This window comes from Neolamprologus brichardi, chromosome 6, assembly GCF_056152115.1.
Source record: "Neolamprologus brichardi isolate AB-2024 chromosome 6, ASM5615211v1, whole genome shotgun sequence".
In the NCBI taxonomy this organism is placed as follows: domain Eukaryota; kingdom Metazoa; phylum Chordata; class Actinopteri; order Cichliformes; family Cichlidae; genus Neolamprologus; species Neolamprologus brichardi.
Window position 1 is genome coordinate 34,834,972 of NC_142109.1, and position 17,437 is coordinate 34,852,408.

General features: G+C 43.9%; 3 protein-coding genes and 2 non-coding genes across 6 annotated transcripts in view; 1 reads left to right on the plus strand and 4 right to left on the minus strand.

Moving 5' to 3' along the window:
* Window positions 1-1,097: 1,097 nt before the first annotated feature.
* Window positions 1,098-4,234, minus strand: LOC102799022 (E3 ubiquitin-protein ligase TRIM21-like). The gene is made up of 2 exons (XM_087842639.1): window positions 4,130-4,234; window positions 1,098-2,531 (listed from the first exon to the last, which is right to left on the minus strand). Exon 2 carries the CDS (start codon window positions 2,520-2,522, stop codon window positions 1,221-1,223), a length of 1,302 nt encoding a protein of 433 aa, XP_087698765.1. The 5' UTR covers window positions 2,523-2,531; window positions 4,130-4,234; the 3' UTR covers window positions 1,098-1,220.
* A 2,464-nt stretch (window positions 4,235-6,698) lies between these two features.
* On the minus strand, window positions 6,699-8,462 carry smim26 (small integral membrane protein 26). Its single transcript, XM_087842640.1, has 2 exons — window positions 8,252-8,462; window positions 6,699-7,752 (listed from the first exon to the last, which is right to left on the minus strand). The coding sequence occupies exons 1-2, from the start codon at window positions 8,373-8,375 to the stop codon at window positions 7,580-7,582; spliced, it is 297 nt and encodes a 98-aa protein (XP_087698766.1). The 5' UTR covers window positions 8,376-8,462; the 3' UTR covers window positions 6,699-7,579.
* Window positions 8,463-9,039: 577 nt separating this feature from the next.
* On the plus strand, window positions 9,040-9,111 carry trnae-cuc (transfer RNA glutamic acid (anticodon CUC)). Its single transcript has one exon. It is a non-coding gene; the product is annotated as a tRNA-Glu (tRNA).
* Window positions 9,112-9,297: 186 nt separating this feature from the next.
* Window positions 9,298-9,385, minus strand: trnay-gua (transfer RNA tyrosine (anticodon GUA)). Its single transcript is given in 2 exon segments — window positions 9,298-9,333; window positions 9,349-9,385. It is a non-coding gene; the product is annotated as a tRNA-Tyr (tRNA).
* A 374-nt stretch (window positions 9,386-9,759) lies between these two features.
* Window positions 9,760-17,437, minus strand: part of LOC102798272 (E3 ubiquitin-protein ligase DTX4-like) — a 48,077-nt gene continuing 40,399 nt past the window's right edge. For both annotated transcript variants that reach the window (XM_087842201.1, XM_087842202.1), the window contains exons 5-12: window positions 15,941-16,002; window positions 14,149-14,310; window positions 13,973-14,034; window positions 13,717-13,883; window positions 13,475-13,628; window positions 13,291-13,380; window positions 12,833-12,931; window positions 9,760-12,742 (exon numbers count right to left, since the gene is read on the minus strand). In XM_087842201.1, the coding sequence (XP_087698327.1) occupies window positions 12,611-12,742; window positions 12,833-12,931; window positions 13,291-13,380; window positions 13,475-13,628; window positions 13,717-13,883; window positions 13,973-14,034; window positions 14,149-14,310; window positions 15,941-16,002 (928 nt within the window). In that variant the 3' untranslated portion in view covers window positions 9,760-12,610. The remainder of the gene's footprint in view (window positions 12,743-12,832; window positions 12,932-13,290; window positions 13,381-13,474; window positions 13,629-13,716; window positions 13,884-13,972; window positions 14,035-14,148; window positions 14,311-15,940; window positions 16,003-17,437) is intronic.

Consider the following 17,437-nt stretch of genomic DNA (forward strand, 5'->3'; position numbering starts at 1 on the left):
TTAAAAAAATATCGATATATTTTCATACGACATTTAAGATGTGACAATATCCTTTATATCGATATAGTCTATGTTACGTTATAATTATACTTGTGGAGCCACACGTTTGCCTCTCTTTCGTCCCTACGCAACGTTACTCTGCCTCGCTTCTCCTTCACTGAACACAACTCCCCCCTCCTCCGCTTCACCTGCAGGCAGCGACAAGATGGACATGGCAAATCTCCGTTAGCGAGTTGTGGGGCTGGACTGCGTCAACGTGTTAGCGAGCTAACCGCGCTAACGAGCTAACCATGCTAACGACATGCAGCCCACAGGGGCTGCACGGCCTAAAATCCTTTCATTTTCTCAAAAGTTGACAGCGCGCCTTATGTATGAAGTCTGGTTGTGCTTACTGACCGCGAACCAATTTTAGGTGGTACACAGCGCTCAGCAATCTGTCAAAAATGTTTTAGTACGACTCTGGTAAGCTACAGAGCTGCAGCGCTTGATGGATTGTCGGAGCATTACGGCTACCGTAGTCTGGAACCTCGCAGAGTGATACTACTGTGCTCCAACGTAATATTACCATATTGTGTGTGTGTATAAGGGCCATAAATGGCACCTGTTAAGAGACAAAGAGGATTTCAAACTCAAGGCTGTCAGTCACGCAGTAGAAGTTGGGAACAGAGCAGCTGTGAAATCTGTCTTTGTTATTATGCTCAGCGTCTGTTAGTTTACATTTTGACTGCACAATTGTGAGCTTTTTGTTATGCACAAAAACAACATTGTTTTCTTTTATTTATGGAGCATTATTATTTAATAAATGCTCATAATTTATTTTTGAGTAATTTCTTCATGTAAATCTATGCTGTATGTAAATAAAAATGCCTGTGTGACATCTGGGACACAGTGTGACTAAGAACTCTCTTTTTGTTCTTAACTTATGGCTTTAAAAAAATATCGAGATATATATCTTATATCGCCACCCAGCTAAAAAAATATCGAGATATGAATTTTGGGTCATATCGCCCAGCCCTAGTTTGTGCTAATCAAGTGTGTAGTCGAGGTGAGGAGGGTGACGTTCAACATGAACGTGGCGTTACGAGGGTCAGCAACTCTGAGTGATGGAGGTCCTGGGATCTTGCTGGTGAGGTTTAGTATAAGTAACCAAAGTCTGCCAATTGAAGGTAAATATCAGAATCGCCTGTTGTTGATGAAAGTAAACACAGAATGAGCCCTCTTTAATCGACGGGGGTGATGATCAGAGGTGCAGAGTTCCAACCATCATCTTCCAGTCCAGGACTGAAGTATGGGTAGAGTTTCTCAGTGAAGGAGCAGCCAGTAAAGGAGTAGATGTGAGCTGCAGTATCAACGTCATAAAAGGAGACCAGGCCATCCTCATAATCCACAAACACCCCCACCTTCTGAGGAGCAGACTGCAACGAGAGAGCGACATCAGGGCCAGCTTCGTATTTATTTCCTTCACTCAGGCCTACAGTCCAGAAACCGTCTGCAGGTCTCGGTGTGGTGTCTTCCCTCATGTTGATCGACTCTCTGGCCACTCCCAAAGTCCACTCGCTCTTTCCTTCAACCTGAACCTCAAAATAAAACCTGCCTGTAGAGAAACTCTGTTTTCCTAAAACAGCAGCACTGTAAAAAAATCTCTGTGAGTTGTAGGGAAGATTGTTCTCCACATTGGTATCATGTACTTGTTTCTCATCGTCAGACAGGACAAGGTAAACATTTGCTGTGTCTGGATCGAGTGTCACGTCCACCGCGTAGCTCTGGACCCTCCTCAGCTTGGCCATGGCGAGCATCTTGGGTAGTTTCTCCTTCCTCTCTGCAGTTTCCTCCAGCTGAAGCACAGAGAGCAGCTCCGCCTCCGTCTTCCTCTTCTTCAGCTCACGGATGTCCTGCTCCATCTTTCTGATGAAGCCTTCAGCCTGCAGCTCTGTTTGTCTCTGCTTCTCTGTGATGGTCTCCATGAGCTTGGCCTCACCTTTCTCGACATACTCCTTCAGAGCAGCAAAGACCCGAGCGCCATCCGCCATCTCTCTATCTGCGTCCTCTTTACCGAGCTCCACTGAGCGTTTGAGCTCCTCAATCTTCAGTCGCATCTCCTCGATCATCTGCTGGATTTCAGCCTCCATCTTCACCCCTTTCTCTCCTTTACTCGTTTCTTCCAGAGGATGATTGAATTTCATGCAGTCCAAAAGTAATGAAAGAAACACCACACAGAGAAGCAGCGCCAGTGGTTTTAAGCCTAACGCAAGGAGAACTTCTTCCTGTCTGGCTGGCCGTTGCTCTGCCCGTCTGAAGGTATCGACCATCTCAGAGATCAGAGTGTTGACCTGCAGCTCGGGCTTTGGGTAGAACATCTTCATGCAGAGGGGACACTGCAACGGGACGTCGGCGTCAGCGGGTTCAGTGATGCAGTTTTTGCAGAAGTTGTGTCCACACGGCGTGCTGACCGGATCGGTGAACACATCCAGACAGATGGCGCACAGAAACTGATCTTCAGTCAGCAGACAGGCGGCAGCCATGTTTGGACACTGAGAAAGAAAGGAAAGACGCTGGTTACCCAGTGCAGAATAACACATCCTGTAGAGGTGGGACTCACCATACATCCCACGATACGATATTATCACAATACTTAACGCACGATACGATATTATTGCAATCTTTAAAAATATTTTGCGATATTCAGATTCTGTACATAAAGGTAAACTTTATCAATATTCATTTTCTCTAATATCAAAGTCTCACACTCAGTCTTTCTCTCATTTCAGTTTGATTGTTGACAAACTGAACGGTTTGTATTACAGTCTAGTCCAACTTAACTGAATCAACCATCTGGTACAATTATAGCTATTCTGAACTATGCAGTTTATGAAAACTATGCAGCCCCTTCAGCAACTGAAGAATTTGAAAGTAAATTAAAACAAAATATAATTTTACATTAAATAAAAAAGTTTTAAACTTAATTAAAATAAAACAAAACATGTTTATTGCTGCCAAAAAAAAAGTTAAACACATTTGGACAGTGAAGGAATGTCAGGATTCTTGCTCTGAAGTCAGAGCATGTTCCAGTCCACAAACCTTTTTGTAACAAAATATCGATTTCTGCTGTCCCTGTATCGATACATTATTAGCAAACAAAATATCACCATACTACACAGTATCCATTTTTTCCCCCAACCCTAACGTCCTGTGAGCTGAAGCAGAGCTCTTGTATTGTCCTGCTCTGAACTCTCTGTTTGTTCCCTCTCCTGTGCAACATTAGCATCTCAGCGCTGTTTCACCATTATAACTTCACACACTACAACCTGGTTTGCCTCTCATCTGTAGTTATTTTTATTTAATTTAATAACTGTACAGTACTCTGTTTATAGTAACCATTGTCCTTAATGTAAATATGTAAGAAAAATAGTTTCTGTTCTGTGTCCTGTTTGTTTGTATATTTGTCTTTCTGGCTGCTGTTACAACCAAATTTCCCCTTGCGGGACAATTAAAGGATTCTTCTATCCTATAAGTTTAAGTCATGGATAAATTCCACGGTGGACTGTTTTACCTTAGTTTCTGGCAGGTGTTGTTCAGGTTTGCTATTCGTCCACCTTTGATGCATTTGTGGGTTCAATATTAACACATTTTAAAAATAGTCTTTTAACAACAGGACAAAATTGGTGTTTTTTCTACTTTAGCATGTAAACAACATAAAGCATCAGACACGTGACTCAGAAACTGATTCTAAGGTTTCCATTTTTGTTTTGGGTACTTTCCACACATATACAAAACTGAAAACATCGCATTGTTTTAGATTCCTCAGAGAAGTCTTTGTTTTCGGGGGTATAAAGTTTTAAATATTTGATCGCGTAGTTTATCCGTGCGCTCATGGAGGGGGACAAAGTATTTCTGGAGGTTGGCCAAAGGGGAGGGAGCAAAACAAACAGGCTGAAATGAAACTTTTAAAACGCTCCTGTTTAAGATCACAAAGCAGTTTACTGCTGCGTGAATCACGTGGCGCTTTGCACGCAGAGCCTCGGAACAGAAGCGCAAACACCTGGAACCTTTCATGAAACATCCCCTTCTCCCCTGAAACTTCCTAAACTGAATTTTCATGTTTGCATTAAGAGTTTTCAGCTCGACTCACCAAAGCTAGGCGGAAACTCCCGAAGAAATACGATTAATATTTGGTTGCAGACACAAACAAAGCCGTCTCCGATCAGCTGCACAGATGCCGCGAACTGAAAGCGCATCAGCGTTTGAGTGGACACACTTCCTGTGTGAGCTGTTTAGCTCCACCCACACCTGAGGGGGTAAACAGCTTGAGGAAATGACGTGTACAGACCAGCGGGTGCGTCGGCTAAATAAAAAAACGAATGGAGGCAGATGGTCTTTACTCCTCTTGACCTGCAGCCCAGGAACAGCCCACAGAGGGCAGCAACTTCAACTCCACCTCACCTGTGGAGCCCTCGGATCTACCACCAGGTGTCCTCCTCTCCAGTGTTGTGCCAAAAAGCAGTTTTCGATGTTTCTGTTTATTTTTATGCCTCATACCTTTGCTAACATGGGCAAATAGACTATAGTTATTATGATTTATTAAACAGAATAAAGAAATGACCTGCAGCTCGCAGGACTTGTCTTATTGTACATTCATTGTAATCAATAGAGTTCATTTTTGGACGCTTAAAATATCTTTATATTACTGTGATGTGATGTTTGTCCCAATTTGTGCTACCCTCTTGGGCAGATCTCTCCTAAAAATAACATTTTTAAAGTCTATGACACTTCTTCCTGTGTAAATAAAGGATATAAGAATTCACTTTGCCAAAAACAGATCGCCATGTCCATCTTTTATATATATATATAGACCAACAAATCATTTATAACAGTTTAAATGCCACCAGTCACTTTCTGGATCTTCTCCTTCTCCCATAAAGCTGATCAATCAGATGCCTTGTCTTGTATCTTCAGTCCCTGACTCGTCTATGTTTTCCTGGACAGTTGGTGACTTGTTTCACCTCCACCCGCACTCCCAGCCTCATGTACAGCAGATACCAGCGACACCAGCAGGTAAGAGAAGTGCCGGATCTGCCTTCAGCTCTCATGAAGGCGGCCTTAAAACAGATGGCTTGTATTGATTCAAAATCAACATTACTGCTTTAGACAGACTTCATTCATCTTAATAAACAGTGAGAACAACGTAACCTGCTCGCTAAACAGTTCAGTCACATTTCACGTGCATCTGTGGAGTTTCTCTTCCCTTTTTGTTTTCAACCACTCGGTATCCCAGGTGGCCGAAAACTGTCTCAGTCACACATGGAGCGGAGGTGACTGAGACCTTGCTGGCTAATGAGACCAGTGCAAACATCAAAAACAAATAAAATGCGGGGGGGGGGGGGGGGGGGGGGAGCTGTAAAATATCAATTCTGTGCACTCCTTCACATTTTCCAAACCCATCCAGTGGTCCAGACTGGAGTCTTTGCTGGGCCGCTTCTGGCCCCTGTGCCTTATGTTTTACACCCCTGTTGTAGACTTTGCAGACTTGAGAGAGATTCCCCGGTTCTTTATACGCCACCACTGTAGGTCAATAACTTCTGTCTTCTCTCTCCTGTATTTTGTCCCAGTTGTTGGTCTCTCGTTACTCTTCTATTTCCCTGTGACTCCCACTCATGTCTACATCCCAAAGTCATGTAATCTGGATACATTTCCTCTCAGATTACTTTTGTTTTATTTCAGATTTTTATTTACAGTTCAGTTTCATTTCTGTTCAAATAAATCCCTGATAGTTGACACATCTAAGGAGCATGAATAGAACTGGGACTGGACTTCTTTGAGTTGCGTGAAGACGTTTCACCTCTCATCCGAGAGGCTTCTTCAGTTCTAAGACCAGTCGGTGGAGAGTCCCTGGGGAGTGGTGCTTTTCTTTGCAAGCTCCTTAGATTACCATGACCTACACAGGATTCCTCTGCTTGGACACCCACACTATACGTGTACAGAGAGTCACCACTGAGTGATTCCACAGAAGTCAGAGGACAGTTCTACTCAAATTCAACATGCTCAAACTAACGATTATCAGACCACATGACTGCAGTCAAAAGAAAAAACAAAACAAAAACAATGTTCAGTTCGTAGTTAAAGCGTACACTGAGGCATCCAGAATTCTCCTGAGAATCCTTCGATTTTAAGATTTCTTTAATCTCGCAGACACTGGTTCGCTCATACAGCGATGCACAGCAAGCATTACAACAAAGACTCCAGTAAGGGAAGAGGTGGTGGGCTCTGTGCTGCTCACTACACAGTTCGGTCACAGTTCACGTGCATCTGTGGATTTTCTCTTCCCTCTTTGTTTTTGGTCACTCGGTATCCCGGGTGGTCAAAGACTGTCTTGGTCACAGCCCCTCCACATGTGACTGAAACCTGGCTGGCTAATGAGACCCGTGCATTCTCCGAGCTTTCACTCATAAATGTGGGATTATTATCTCTCCCCAGGTTAAGATGCAGAGGAGGTGTGGCCTGCTCATCCACTTAAATCTAATAGGAATTTAATACAGGAATTTTCTGATATTTAAACGGAATGTGTGCTTAAATATATAGTACATACTTATTCTTTGGGATTTTAATATGCACAGTTCTTGTACTTTAATGCCGATCGTAATAGAATTTTTACATCCTACTGGGTTTAAAGATTGAACAGGACCTACAGTCTGTGAGAAAACAATGCAGAAGAGCTGAATCATCCTCAGCACAATCAGGTCTGTCTTTAAACGTGCAACCGTGCATCCTCTCGTTAAGTAAATAAATATTGTCCTGACACATCCATCAAAGTTTAGATGGATCTGCACCGATCTTTTGCAGCAGCTGCAGTATTGGTGAGTTTTCCAGTCTGTTCTGATTCCAGGACACACGGCGTTTTCATGACCTTTCACATGTTACTGATACTAATGACTCTGTAACTGTATTATTTCACTTCACTGCTGGATTTGATGAGGGACCACAGGATGTTCAGTTCACATCTTCAGAACTGTAGTGTTTGTGGCACTGGTTCAAGTCTTATTTGAGTCTTCCATCACGGCCTTGTTGGCCTGTGGTGTAGACCAAGGCTCCAGTGCGTATTTCTTATTGATGCTTATCATGGAAAGACCAAGACTTTAAATGCTGTTGAAAAACTTTACATCTTATTATAATCTGAAATCTGAGCTCTGTGGTCTGAAGGATCTTCTTGGAGTCGTGGTTTTATTTTCCAGAGAACTGATTGGTCAGCTGGTGGTGACTTCACAACTGTTGACATCACTCGTCAAACATAAGGTAAAAAGTAAACAACCTCTGTCACACTGAGGATTAAACATCACTAGGCCCCAAATCCTGTTCCAACCTACAACATGAATCACAGATGAACCTTTAATCTTTCTACTGAAACAGATTTCTGCATTTTGGGGGTTTATTTACACACCATGAGCATCTGAATTACAGAACAGTACTGAATACTGTTTACAGTTTGATACTAAAAGCTGGCTGAGGCCATCAGAGCAGGACAGGTGGATGCGCAGCAAAAATTATAATGTCCTCACAGAAAGACATGAATATTAACTGGAGAGGTTCATTTGTTGTCGTCTCCAGCCCCTCGATCGCCGCTGAAGGATGAGATGAGATTATAGATCCTTGTGGTGTACGGGACAAAGTCTTTCTTATAGATGATGACAGTTTTGGTGTGTGCCGTCTTGTAGACCTCCTGGTTTGGTTCCTGCGGCTCTTCCACTTCTTCTTTTTTCACTGAGTAAGAGGAGGGCAATCATAAACATTCATTATCAGTTACTTCTATGAATGTATGTGTCAGCAATAAAGGGTAGCACTGTGGAAACAAACTGGATCAGCTGATATTGAAAATAAATTAAATTTGTTATTTCAGACTAGAGAGAGAATCTGTTTCTTTACACGCCACAGCTGCAGGTCAGTAACCTCTGTTTTGTTCCTTCCTCTCTCACCAACCAGCAGAACGCGATGTAAGCTGCGTATCCAGTGTATGTAAGCTGGATACGCAGCCTCCAGTGTAACTTATTGCATGCATTTGCAGGAAGAAAGGGGCACGTCTCAGAGCTCCTCTTAGATTCATCTCATTTTAATATTCCTTCAGTTTCTTCACATTAAATGAGTAACATCTGCCAGCATACCCGATGACACTAATCAAAAAGAGGCTGTTAAATAATTCGGCGTACTTCAGTTTGAGAATATTGTTTGCGCATGTGTGAATTTCACAGTTCACGTCGCTCACCTGGCGCGACCTCGCAGCGACCTGTGTATTTCAGGTAAGCGTACGAGCCGATCATGCTCCAAATACCAATCGCGTACACGGCGGATACTCTGGCGTTCCACTTCAGCAGATCTTTGAACTTCATGGCTGCTTCGCTCCACAGCGCTTTATCATTTCCTGAACGTGTTTAGGTTCCTTTCGCTAGAGCGTTATGGGCGCCGCCATGACAGTCACCCCGGAAGTACTAAAAAATAACCGGTGGCGTGTTTTTTTCATTATTTTTTAATTTTATCATTAAAATCTAGAAATTGTTGATTATTTATGACACAGGGTTCCGAGATAAAATCGCTCACAGTTCATAAACTCACACCATTTTTCAGCATGTGTAACTTTATAAGTGCAGGTTATCCCCATGAAACTGACGGGGTTGAAAAACATATTTAAGCTCTGTTCAAATCAAATCAGTTTTACACTGGCACTGGGAGAACAGGCCTTCACACAAACTGCAGAATGGATGGACTTCCAATTAGCACTCCATTATGTACCAAGCTACCAAGTCTGAGATGCAAGCAGACCTTAAAAGAAGCTGGTCTTCACTCCAGCCAGACATAATTCTCCTATTTAACTCATTGTCCCCCAGTGGACACACACGGTTTTCATGCCACTTTGGTGACAGTGGCAAGGAAGAACTCCCTTTTAACAGAAAGAAATGTCAGCAGAACCAGGCTAAAGAACAACAAGTTATATCATTGGCTAAGATCACCTTTAGCAGACTTTTTATTATCATACTCAGGGTTGACGTGTATCACTCCCTGGTGGTCTAGTGGTTAGGATTCGGCGCTCTCACCGCCGCGGCCCGGGTTCGATTCCCGGTCAGGGAACACGTGTTTTATTTGAGCATAATTCATGTTTTACTCAAGCGATTCAATTTCACGTGGACACACCTGTTAGGTCACGTGAGATATACGCCAAAACGGTTACGTGCAAAAAAAATCGTGTTTCATTTAGTAAGTCCGCGTTATACACATACAGAGATCTTAGCCAAAGTGTTTGTGAAAAGAAACCTCTCCTTCGAGCCGGATTCGAACCAGCGACCTAAGGATCACTGTGATCAACCTCTACAGTCCTCCGCTCTACCAACTGAGCTACCGAAGGGGGATATCGACCGAGCAGCGTTACAGCGGTTTTGATCAAAATACCCACTGGGATCTGTTTTTCTAGTCTCTCATTGCAGCCACTAAAGATCTGACCAACACAATAATGAAATTTCAGTCTTTCTTTATTTTTCTCTTGCAGTAATCATTCACACTTCAGCAGTTACTCTGGAAATACTTACACTTTCCTTGTCATATCTGTGACGCTCTCCCGTCCCTTTCTCCCTATCCCATACTAACACCCAGCATCAAACCTCCCACCTTCATGGATAAAAAGAAAAACCTACATTTCAAAGTGTTCAAACGGCCTCAGACACTGCACACTTCAGGTCCGGATCAGCCAGATGAGCCAGTCAAGACAAACAGAACTGAAACTTTGTTTGTTTCAAAGCATTCTTTTATTAATAAAAAGACAATTTAAGACCTAATTGATCATACAAAAATCAGCATTCTCCTCAGTCGCTGTGCAGTGTTTGAGCCAAAGAGCTGAAACTGCATCAACACAAGAGGAAGTTGTGATTTTTTTAATAACATTTTCAGATATTTTATTTGCTGCTGAACGAAGGCTGGACGATCCCATCTACAAATATCTGCTGCGAAACCTTCAAATGTCTGCAGAACAGCAGCAGGACAGCTGATATGTAGAAACCTCACAGAACAGCAAGTGTACAAGTTGTCTGACTCTCTATTCAAATTCATTACATGTCACACTCAGATAAAAGTCTACCATCAAATTCCTTTTCCAAAAGAAAAGATGATGCAAATCAGCTTCTGTACACTGACAGGGGGGAGGAAAAAAGACATTATATTTGATAATACTGTCTTTGTAAACACGTTATGACATAAAAAAAATCAAAACAAAAAAAAAAGGAGCATAATCAACACAACGTAAATGTACAAAAAAATGAAAAGAAGGCAATTTAATCTATAATAGTGTCAAGAAATATGCTATTAAAAAGCAAAGGTGTACCTAAATACCATTAAAAAATGTAATAAAGAAGTGAAGGAAGTACCATTGTCGTATTCACCAAATTAAAAGCTTAAAACGGGAGAATGTTTGTGGCATACACAGTACACAGACGTCGAGATAAGAGGTCATTTAGAGACCCAACTCAGAGACTGGGCAAAATGTTTTCAGTCGTGGAGACAAGTGGCGAGACAGGGTGGGAGCACGCTTTCTTAAACGAATCCTAGGAAGAGATATACTCAAATGAATCAATCCTGCTGCTAATGTGTGCCGATTGGTCCGTTAAGGATTTACGATTGGTTTTCAAACGATAACGGTGTGGGTGTGGCTAAAGGCCAGCACAAACGTCCATGGCTGTAGAAGAAGCCGGTGGTCGTGTCGGATGACGGTGATGTTTTCAGGAGGCCGCCCTAAACTGGATGGTTGTGCTAATACTCAGGAAAACATTTCACTAGCTGTTTATTTGACAGCTATCGAGAACATTTCCCGAAGAAGAAGAAAATTTTTAATCATGAAATTTGCGATGTTTTTCTACAGTTTCCCAGAATGCCATTTATTCCGGCCCATCTCACAGCGTTTGAACCCCCCCCCAAAAGAGCCAATCAGAAGTCAGTTTAAGCTGTGTGGTGGTGGGCGGGCGCAGCAAAGATGAAGACCTAGTGTGGTTTCTGTTCTCATGGGAGGAGCCAGAGATGTTTATGTTTAATGTTTGCGGGCTAAAAAGCTTTTAAGTGGTCAAACCTTTGAAGCAGTTTTTAATCAGATTCGACTGGCGACTATAAATGCAGATGTTTCAGAGATGAGGAGATTCCATCTGTTTTCTATCAGCAGCCTCCTCCAACACCACAGCGTTAGAACCAGCTCAGAGGCTCTCGAGCGCGTCCAGGGCCTCTTCCTTTGTGGACCTGCCTAAAACATCTCAGCTGAGCTCCTTCTGCATGACGAGCTCCTCAGATACCTTTGTGGAGGAGTCTCATTTCTGCTCCTTGTGCCCTCAATCTTATCCCTTCGGTCCCTACCTGCAGCTCAGGGCCACAGGAACATCGTTTGACCGGCAGATCTACAGATTAACCTTTCACCCTCAGATTAGCCTGTTTTTGAAGGTGCTAATTCTCACCCGTCTGCTTCATGCTCAGCTGCAAACAGTTCTAGTGTGAGAAGCCCAGTGATAACGAAGCCCTACAACACCATAAATTTGATATTGTTCTTTTTAAAAAAGCGTGCAACAGCCCTTTTTTGTCTCCTGACCTTCAGACCTCCTGCCCAATCTGATCCCATCCTCACGCTCGTGTCTCCCTCCTCTTTAACCGCTACCCGAGACGTTCATCACAGCTCTAATGAAATGCTTCATAGAGAGAAAAACTGCATCCAGTGAAACTCTGATCTGTCAGGAACAAAAGAATGAAATAAAGAAAATGGTACCTGTGTCTAAGGTTAACTCGTACCACAGTGGCTCGATAGTAAGACTCCGAAGGCGCCCGGCAGGTGAGCGGGGGTCGGTTTGGTCTTTAGTCATTTCACACATGATCACACAGAGCTGAACTCGTGTAAAACCATCAGGTTAAGAGGTAAAATATGGAATAACTGTAAATGAGGAGGACTATAGTAACAATGAGGAAATAAAGTGGATAACTCAGCCTGCAGACTGACATGTAGTTCAAAAGAAAACCCGCCAGGGGGCGCCGCAGCACTGCACTTCAACCGCAGGCGAGCAGGTGGTTTGAACAAAGGCAGCACTCAGCCTCTCCTCCTCTCCGAAAAGTTAGTTACTCTACTCCTATCCTACGCTACGTCCGTGCACCATCCCTCGTTCTTCCTGCTGCCCCTCCTCCCTCTGTCCTTACAGCCCCGAGCTGCTCCGTAGTCTTCCTCTCTTTGTCCTTCCTCTCCCAGTTTTTATTGAACTGCTCTAACTTTTTTCCTTCTTTTTTTGACTCTTTCCCAGTAAAGTAAACTTATTTTTATTATTAGTACCGATTCACTCTGACCGCTGTCGTTTAGTACCTAAATCCACCTCTTCCTCCTCGTCACTCTACTTTCTAGAGCTGCTGCTTCTTCAAACTTCCACTCGCTGCGGTTGATGCGACTAAACAAATTCAGCATCCCCCGTTACCCCAAATCGCCCCTGCGCCCCCTGCTAACTGCTGGCAGAGAGATTCTGTCTCCTCCTCCTCCTCCTATTATTTTCATGGTTCAGCCGCCTCCTCTTCCTCGCAATCCTCCCTTCCACCCTCCGTCTCCTCCTCTCGCGTTGCCCTCTCACTTCTCCATCAGTGCGTCGTCCTCCGTGATGCCCTGAGCTCGCAGCTCTTCCAGGACGTTGTCGAGGTGTCCGGGGTCGGGGAAGCCGTGGCCCGTCAGGTTGGAGCCGAACTCCGTCTTATGATGGACCTTAAAACGAAGGGAAGCGACGGGAGAACGTGTCAGTCTTTACGTCGCAAACTAACGACCAATCCGATTCACTCTTAGGTCTGAAGTTACCTCGTTCCAGATGACGGTGTCCGACTCTCCTGTAGTGCTTGAAGTACCGACTGAGAAGATCAACCTGCGGTCCCACGCTACCAGGAGCAGTCTGAGTACCTGAGGAGAGGCGGAAAAATAATTAGAGATTCAGCCCAACCTTTCCACGCTGACTGCAGACTGGTTATATGCACTGTACACTGAGAGGTATTAGAGCGAGAAAACCAATAAGAACCCCCACAGTGACAAGACCTTGGTAAAGTGGGGAGGAAGATACCAAACTAACCAATTGAAATGACCAGTGCATCATGGGAAGTCCCCGATTAGCTTGAGCATTTAGCAGGACGACAAAGGGGTCACCCAGACTGAGAGGTGGTACCTCGGGAGCTGACATCTCCAAAACTGGGCGACCCAAACCGAAACCATCTAACACTAAACAAATCTGACAGCGGGACCAATGGACGTCTCTTGGTGGTTACCTTGCGTCCTTTCTCGCTGTCTGGGAGGTAGCAGTGTCGGGGAAAGCCTCTGGCAGTGAAGGGCTTCCCTGGATTCGGGTGCTCTGGTCCCTGAAAGGAGAGGAGCAACGTTAGAGGGTGTCAAACGCCACCTGTGAGGGCCAAACAGGGCCGCTGGTCCAGGTGTTTGAAGTGTTGGAGGTACCTGAATGCCTGGTGGGATGTTGTAGATGATGCGTATGGTTTTGCAGTCGGGGTGGCCCGGTAAAGAGTGTGGGATGACATGGTATTCCATCTTCCCTGCCGGCTGGTTTCCAGTCTTCACGCCGTAGATGGTTTTACAGGTGGGACACTGGAGACTGAAGAGAGCAGGAAGCAGATCCATTAAACGAAGGACTTTCCTCAAACCTGAGAGGACGATGAGGAGGGGCGTGGTCTGGTTCTAACCTGCCGTCCTTGTTGCCGTTATTATACATGGCCACCAGACACTGGAAGTGGTACTGGTGCCCGCACTGTGCCAGCCGTCCAACTGACTCCGCCCTGGACACAGGCCCCACCCCTGGACCCTTGTATCCAGACGGGCCCCCCAGTGGCTCCATGCAGATGGTGCAGTCCTGGGAAATATTCAAACAAGAGGAAAGGCTCATTCCCCTTTATCCCTGCACGTGGTATGGAATTTCATGATAAAAAACTGAGGTCTCACCTCCTCTGGTGGACTTTTTACTTTTTGCAGGTACTTCTTCACCACCTCCTCTGGAGTTTTACCTGCGCACAGAGAGAAGGACGGGAGATGGCGGGATGAAACCTGCGGCTGATGGTTCAACATCTCTACAACTGTGAAAGCTGAGAGGACAAAAAGGAAGAGATCGCCACGCGTACCTTTGCGAGCCTGTTTCTTGGTGGTCTTCCTGCAGCAGTGGCCGAAGCCGGGCACCGGCTTGATGTCGCTCTTGCTAACAGGCGGAGGGTGAAGCACGAGCTTCGGAGGCCTGGTCAAACACACGGGCAGAGCGGCGGCACTCATCAGGATTCCCGTGATCCCTGAAACAACCGAAAGAAACAGTCTGGTGAGGAGAGCGCTGCGGTTTCTGCATTCTTACTAACGCTAAATTTGTTTATATTCAATTCAATTTTATTTATACAGCGCCAAATCACAACAGTCGCCTCAAGGTGCTTTTAGATTGTAAGGTAGACCCTGCAACATTACATACAGAGAAAAACCCAACAATCATATGACCCCCTATGAGCAAGCACTTTGGCAACAGTGGGAAGGAAAAACTCCCTTTTAACAGGAAGAACCAGGCTCAGGGAGGGGCGGGGCCATCTGCTGCGACCGGTTGGGGTGAGGAGAGGAAGAGACATAGTCAAATATTTATAAAAATTAGATAGTCAGCCAGAAAAATCTGGTGGTGCAGCACAGGAATTCTGAAAAGGTGACCGGCAGACTGTACAGAAGGACACCTGCCATCAGATCCTGACCTACTTATGTGCTAATGATGTTACTGTAACAGCAGAATTGACCGTTAAAAGTCGTGGGATCCATCCCGTTTATATCGCAATCGCAATAAACGGCCAGTTATTCGGTTTCCCTCTTGTACCTGTATTGAGATTAGGGATGGGTATCGTTCAGGTTTTATCCGATACCGGTGCCAAACCGGTACTTTTGAAATGGTGCCGGTGCTTAAAGAATGGAGAACACAAACTTTGTCCAAAAACCTCTCATGTTCAGCTGTTTTTTTGTAAAAAGATAACAATGTTAGCCTTTTCTGCAGCTATGGGGCATATATGGTATCACTCTTGGCTGGAAGCAGCTTAAACAATGGAAAAAACACAAACTTTGTCCAAAAACCTCTCATGTTTAACTGTTTTTTTGTAAAAAGATAACAATGTTAGCCTTTTCTGCAGCTATGGGGCATATATGGTATCACTCTTGGCTGGAAGCAGTGCTTAAACAATGGAAAAAACACAAACTTTGTCCAAAAACCTCTCATGTTTAACTGTTTTCCACTTTTTCTTTGGTCATTTTAGCCTTTTTGGCCAGGGTGAAGGGAGTATCTGCCATCAAACAAGAAGACAACCGCATGTAGCTACGATGGTGTTTGCTAGTTCACCTTACATGCATTAATGTAATAACGTGGTTAGCCTACTCAACATAAATTACACACGAACAACATGAAGCTACTCACGCAGAGAAGAACGGCTGCTGCTGCATCATCATCCGTCACCACCACACCCGCAGTAGATGTGCTCGGTGTGAGGTCTCGCAGCAAGATATCAAATACGGTGAATTTTTCTGCTTTTAACAAAACGCTATGCGTCGCCAGGTGTTTCATCAGATTTGAGGTGTTACCTCCTTTGACAGTATCACAGTATCAGCTTAAAGCACTTGTTGCAGCTGCTGAGTTTGCATCTTTTGCTGTGAAGTACAGCCAGACTTTTGACCGCTTCGTCTTGGGCATTTTTAATCTGTAGCTCTGCTCTAAAAGAACGTACGTACCTGGACCCGCCTACTATCCTCGGAAAGGTAAAATGATTGGCTAGAATCTAAAGTGTATCACATCTCAGGAAAAAAAAAGCACCGAAATGTGTGCTGCTTTTCAGTCTGGTTACTACCGTTTATGTCAGAACCCATCCCTAATTGAGATATTTGAATGTCTTGGATAATTCTTACCGGCCAGTGCAGGGTGAACAGGACTGGATCCGTTGAGGTTCTTCACCGGGACGGTGGGCACGCTGCAGGAGAAGAAGACAAACCGTTTAGTCCGATGTGTTTCCTCACAGGCGCTCAGATCACACGCAAAACCTCAATACTCACTAAGAAAAACTGATGACTGTCATTTTCACACCGGTAAACTCGCAGAGAGACAAAAATGGAACCAAATAAAGAAGAAATTCACTCGTTATTTTTATCTCCTCGATGTGTCACGTACGCGTCTTCTTCCTCTGTGCACCGTTTTGTTTGGAGGAGCGTGTGCAGGACTGCCGGGCTGTCGTGTGTGTGTGTGTGTTTATGAGAGCTAATCCTCGGAGTTTCCATCTGCTCACTGAGCTCAAAGAGATGGACGTCACACAGCTGCTTGCTGGGATTACCTGCCTCGTCACAAAGCCCATCGTCATCACCACCTTGCAAAAACACACACTGACTGACTCACACCAGTGAATTTTGTTCTAATAATCGATGTTTTTTCTGTTTTTGTTTCACACTGAAGCCTCAGGTCAGGTGAAAACTGAAAATACTACAGACTGTCCAGGAAGTCTTATTATTTTAACAGACTATTACTTTTATTATTCTGATATTTACACACTGCAGATCACTCAACAAGCTTGTTTTAACATTAAATCACCAGATTTAAAACCACCACAGCCCATTTTGAAATCTGTAACTCTCGTATCTCCTTTTCTGTTTTCACTGATTCATTTGGATCTGACTGAGTGACAAAGTGAGTGAGAACACCATTTGTCCATATTCTTAGTTAACATTGTTTTGATTTAGCCACATCGCATATGTACTCTGTAATAGGCAAACATGTAGGCAAGGCAAGTTTATTTGTATAGCACAATTCAACAACAAGGTGATTCAAAGTGCTTTACAGAGACATTAGAAACAAAAACAAATAAAAAGCATGATTTAAAATTGATTAAAACAAACAAACAAACTAATTAACAAACAAACAAACAAACCAGTATATAAAATCAAAACAGATAAAATCAGTAGTTAAAAATGTAAGTTTTGAAATTTAAGCTTAAGTGCGGATTTGGTGCTTTATTCAAATGCAGCTGAGAACAGGTGAGTCTTCAACCTGGATTTAAATAAACTGAGTGTTTCAGCTGATCTGAGGCTTTCTGGGAGTTTGTTCCAGATATAAGGAGCATAAAAGCTGAATGCAGCTTCTCCGTGTCTGGTTCTGACTCTGGGAACTGATAAAAGACCGGATCCAGATGACCTGAAGAATCTGGAAGGTTCATACTGGGTCAGGAGGGTTTGTTTACTCTCCCGGGTTTGTTTATGTTTTGCACTTTTACAGATTACGTAACATAACATCCTGATTTAAATCAATCCTGACAAGTTTGGTAAGTTAACATGTTGTTTATTTCAACTGTTAACTGGTTTAGTTTGAACTCACCTGACCCACCTCTGTGGAGGAAATGCACTTTCACTTCCTGTATT

What these genes read in the sequence shown, in the direction of transcription:
- smim26 (XM_087842640.1), bottom strand. Translation starts at nt 8,375, where the DNA reads ATGAAGTTCAAAGATCTGCTGAAGTGGAACGCCAGAGTATCCGCCGTG. An exon ending in TCGCTGCGAGGTCGCGCCAG is followed by an intron (nt 7,753 to 8,251) that starts GTGAGCGACGTG and finishes CCTCTTACTCAG; the next exon opens with TGAAAAAAGAAGAAGTGGAA.
- LOC102799022 (XM_087842639.1), bottom strand. Translation starts at nt 2,522, where the DNA reads ATGGCTGCCGCCTGTCTGCTGACTGAAGATCAGTTTCTGTGCGCCATC.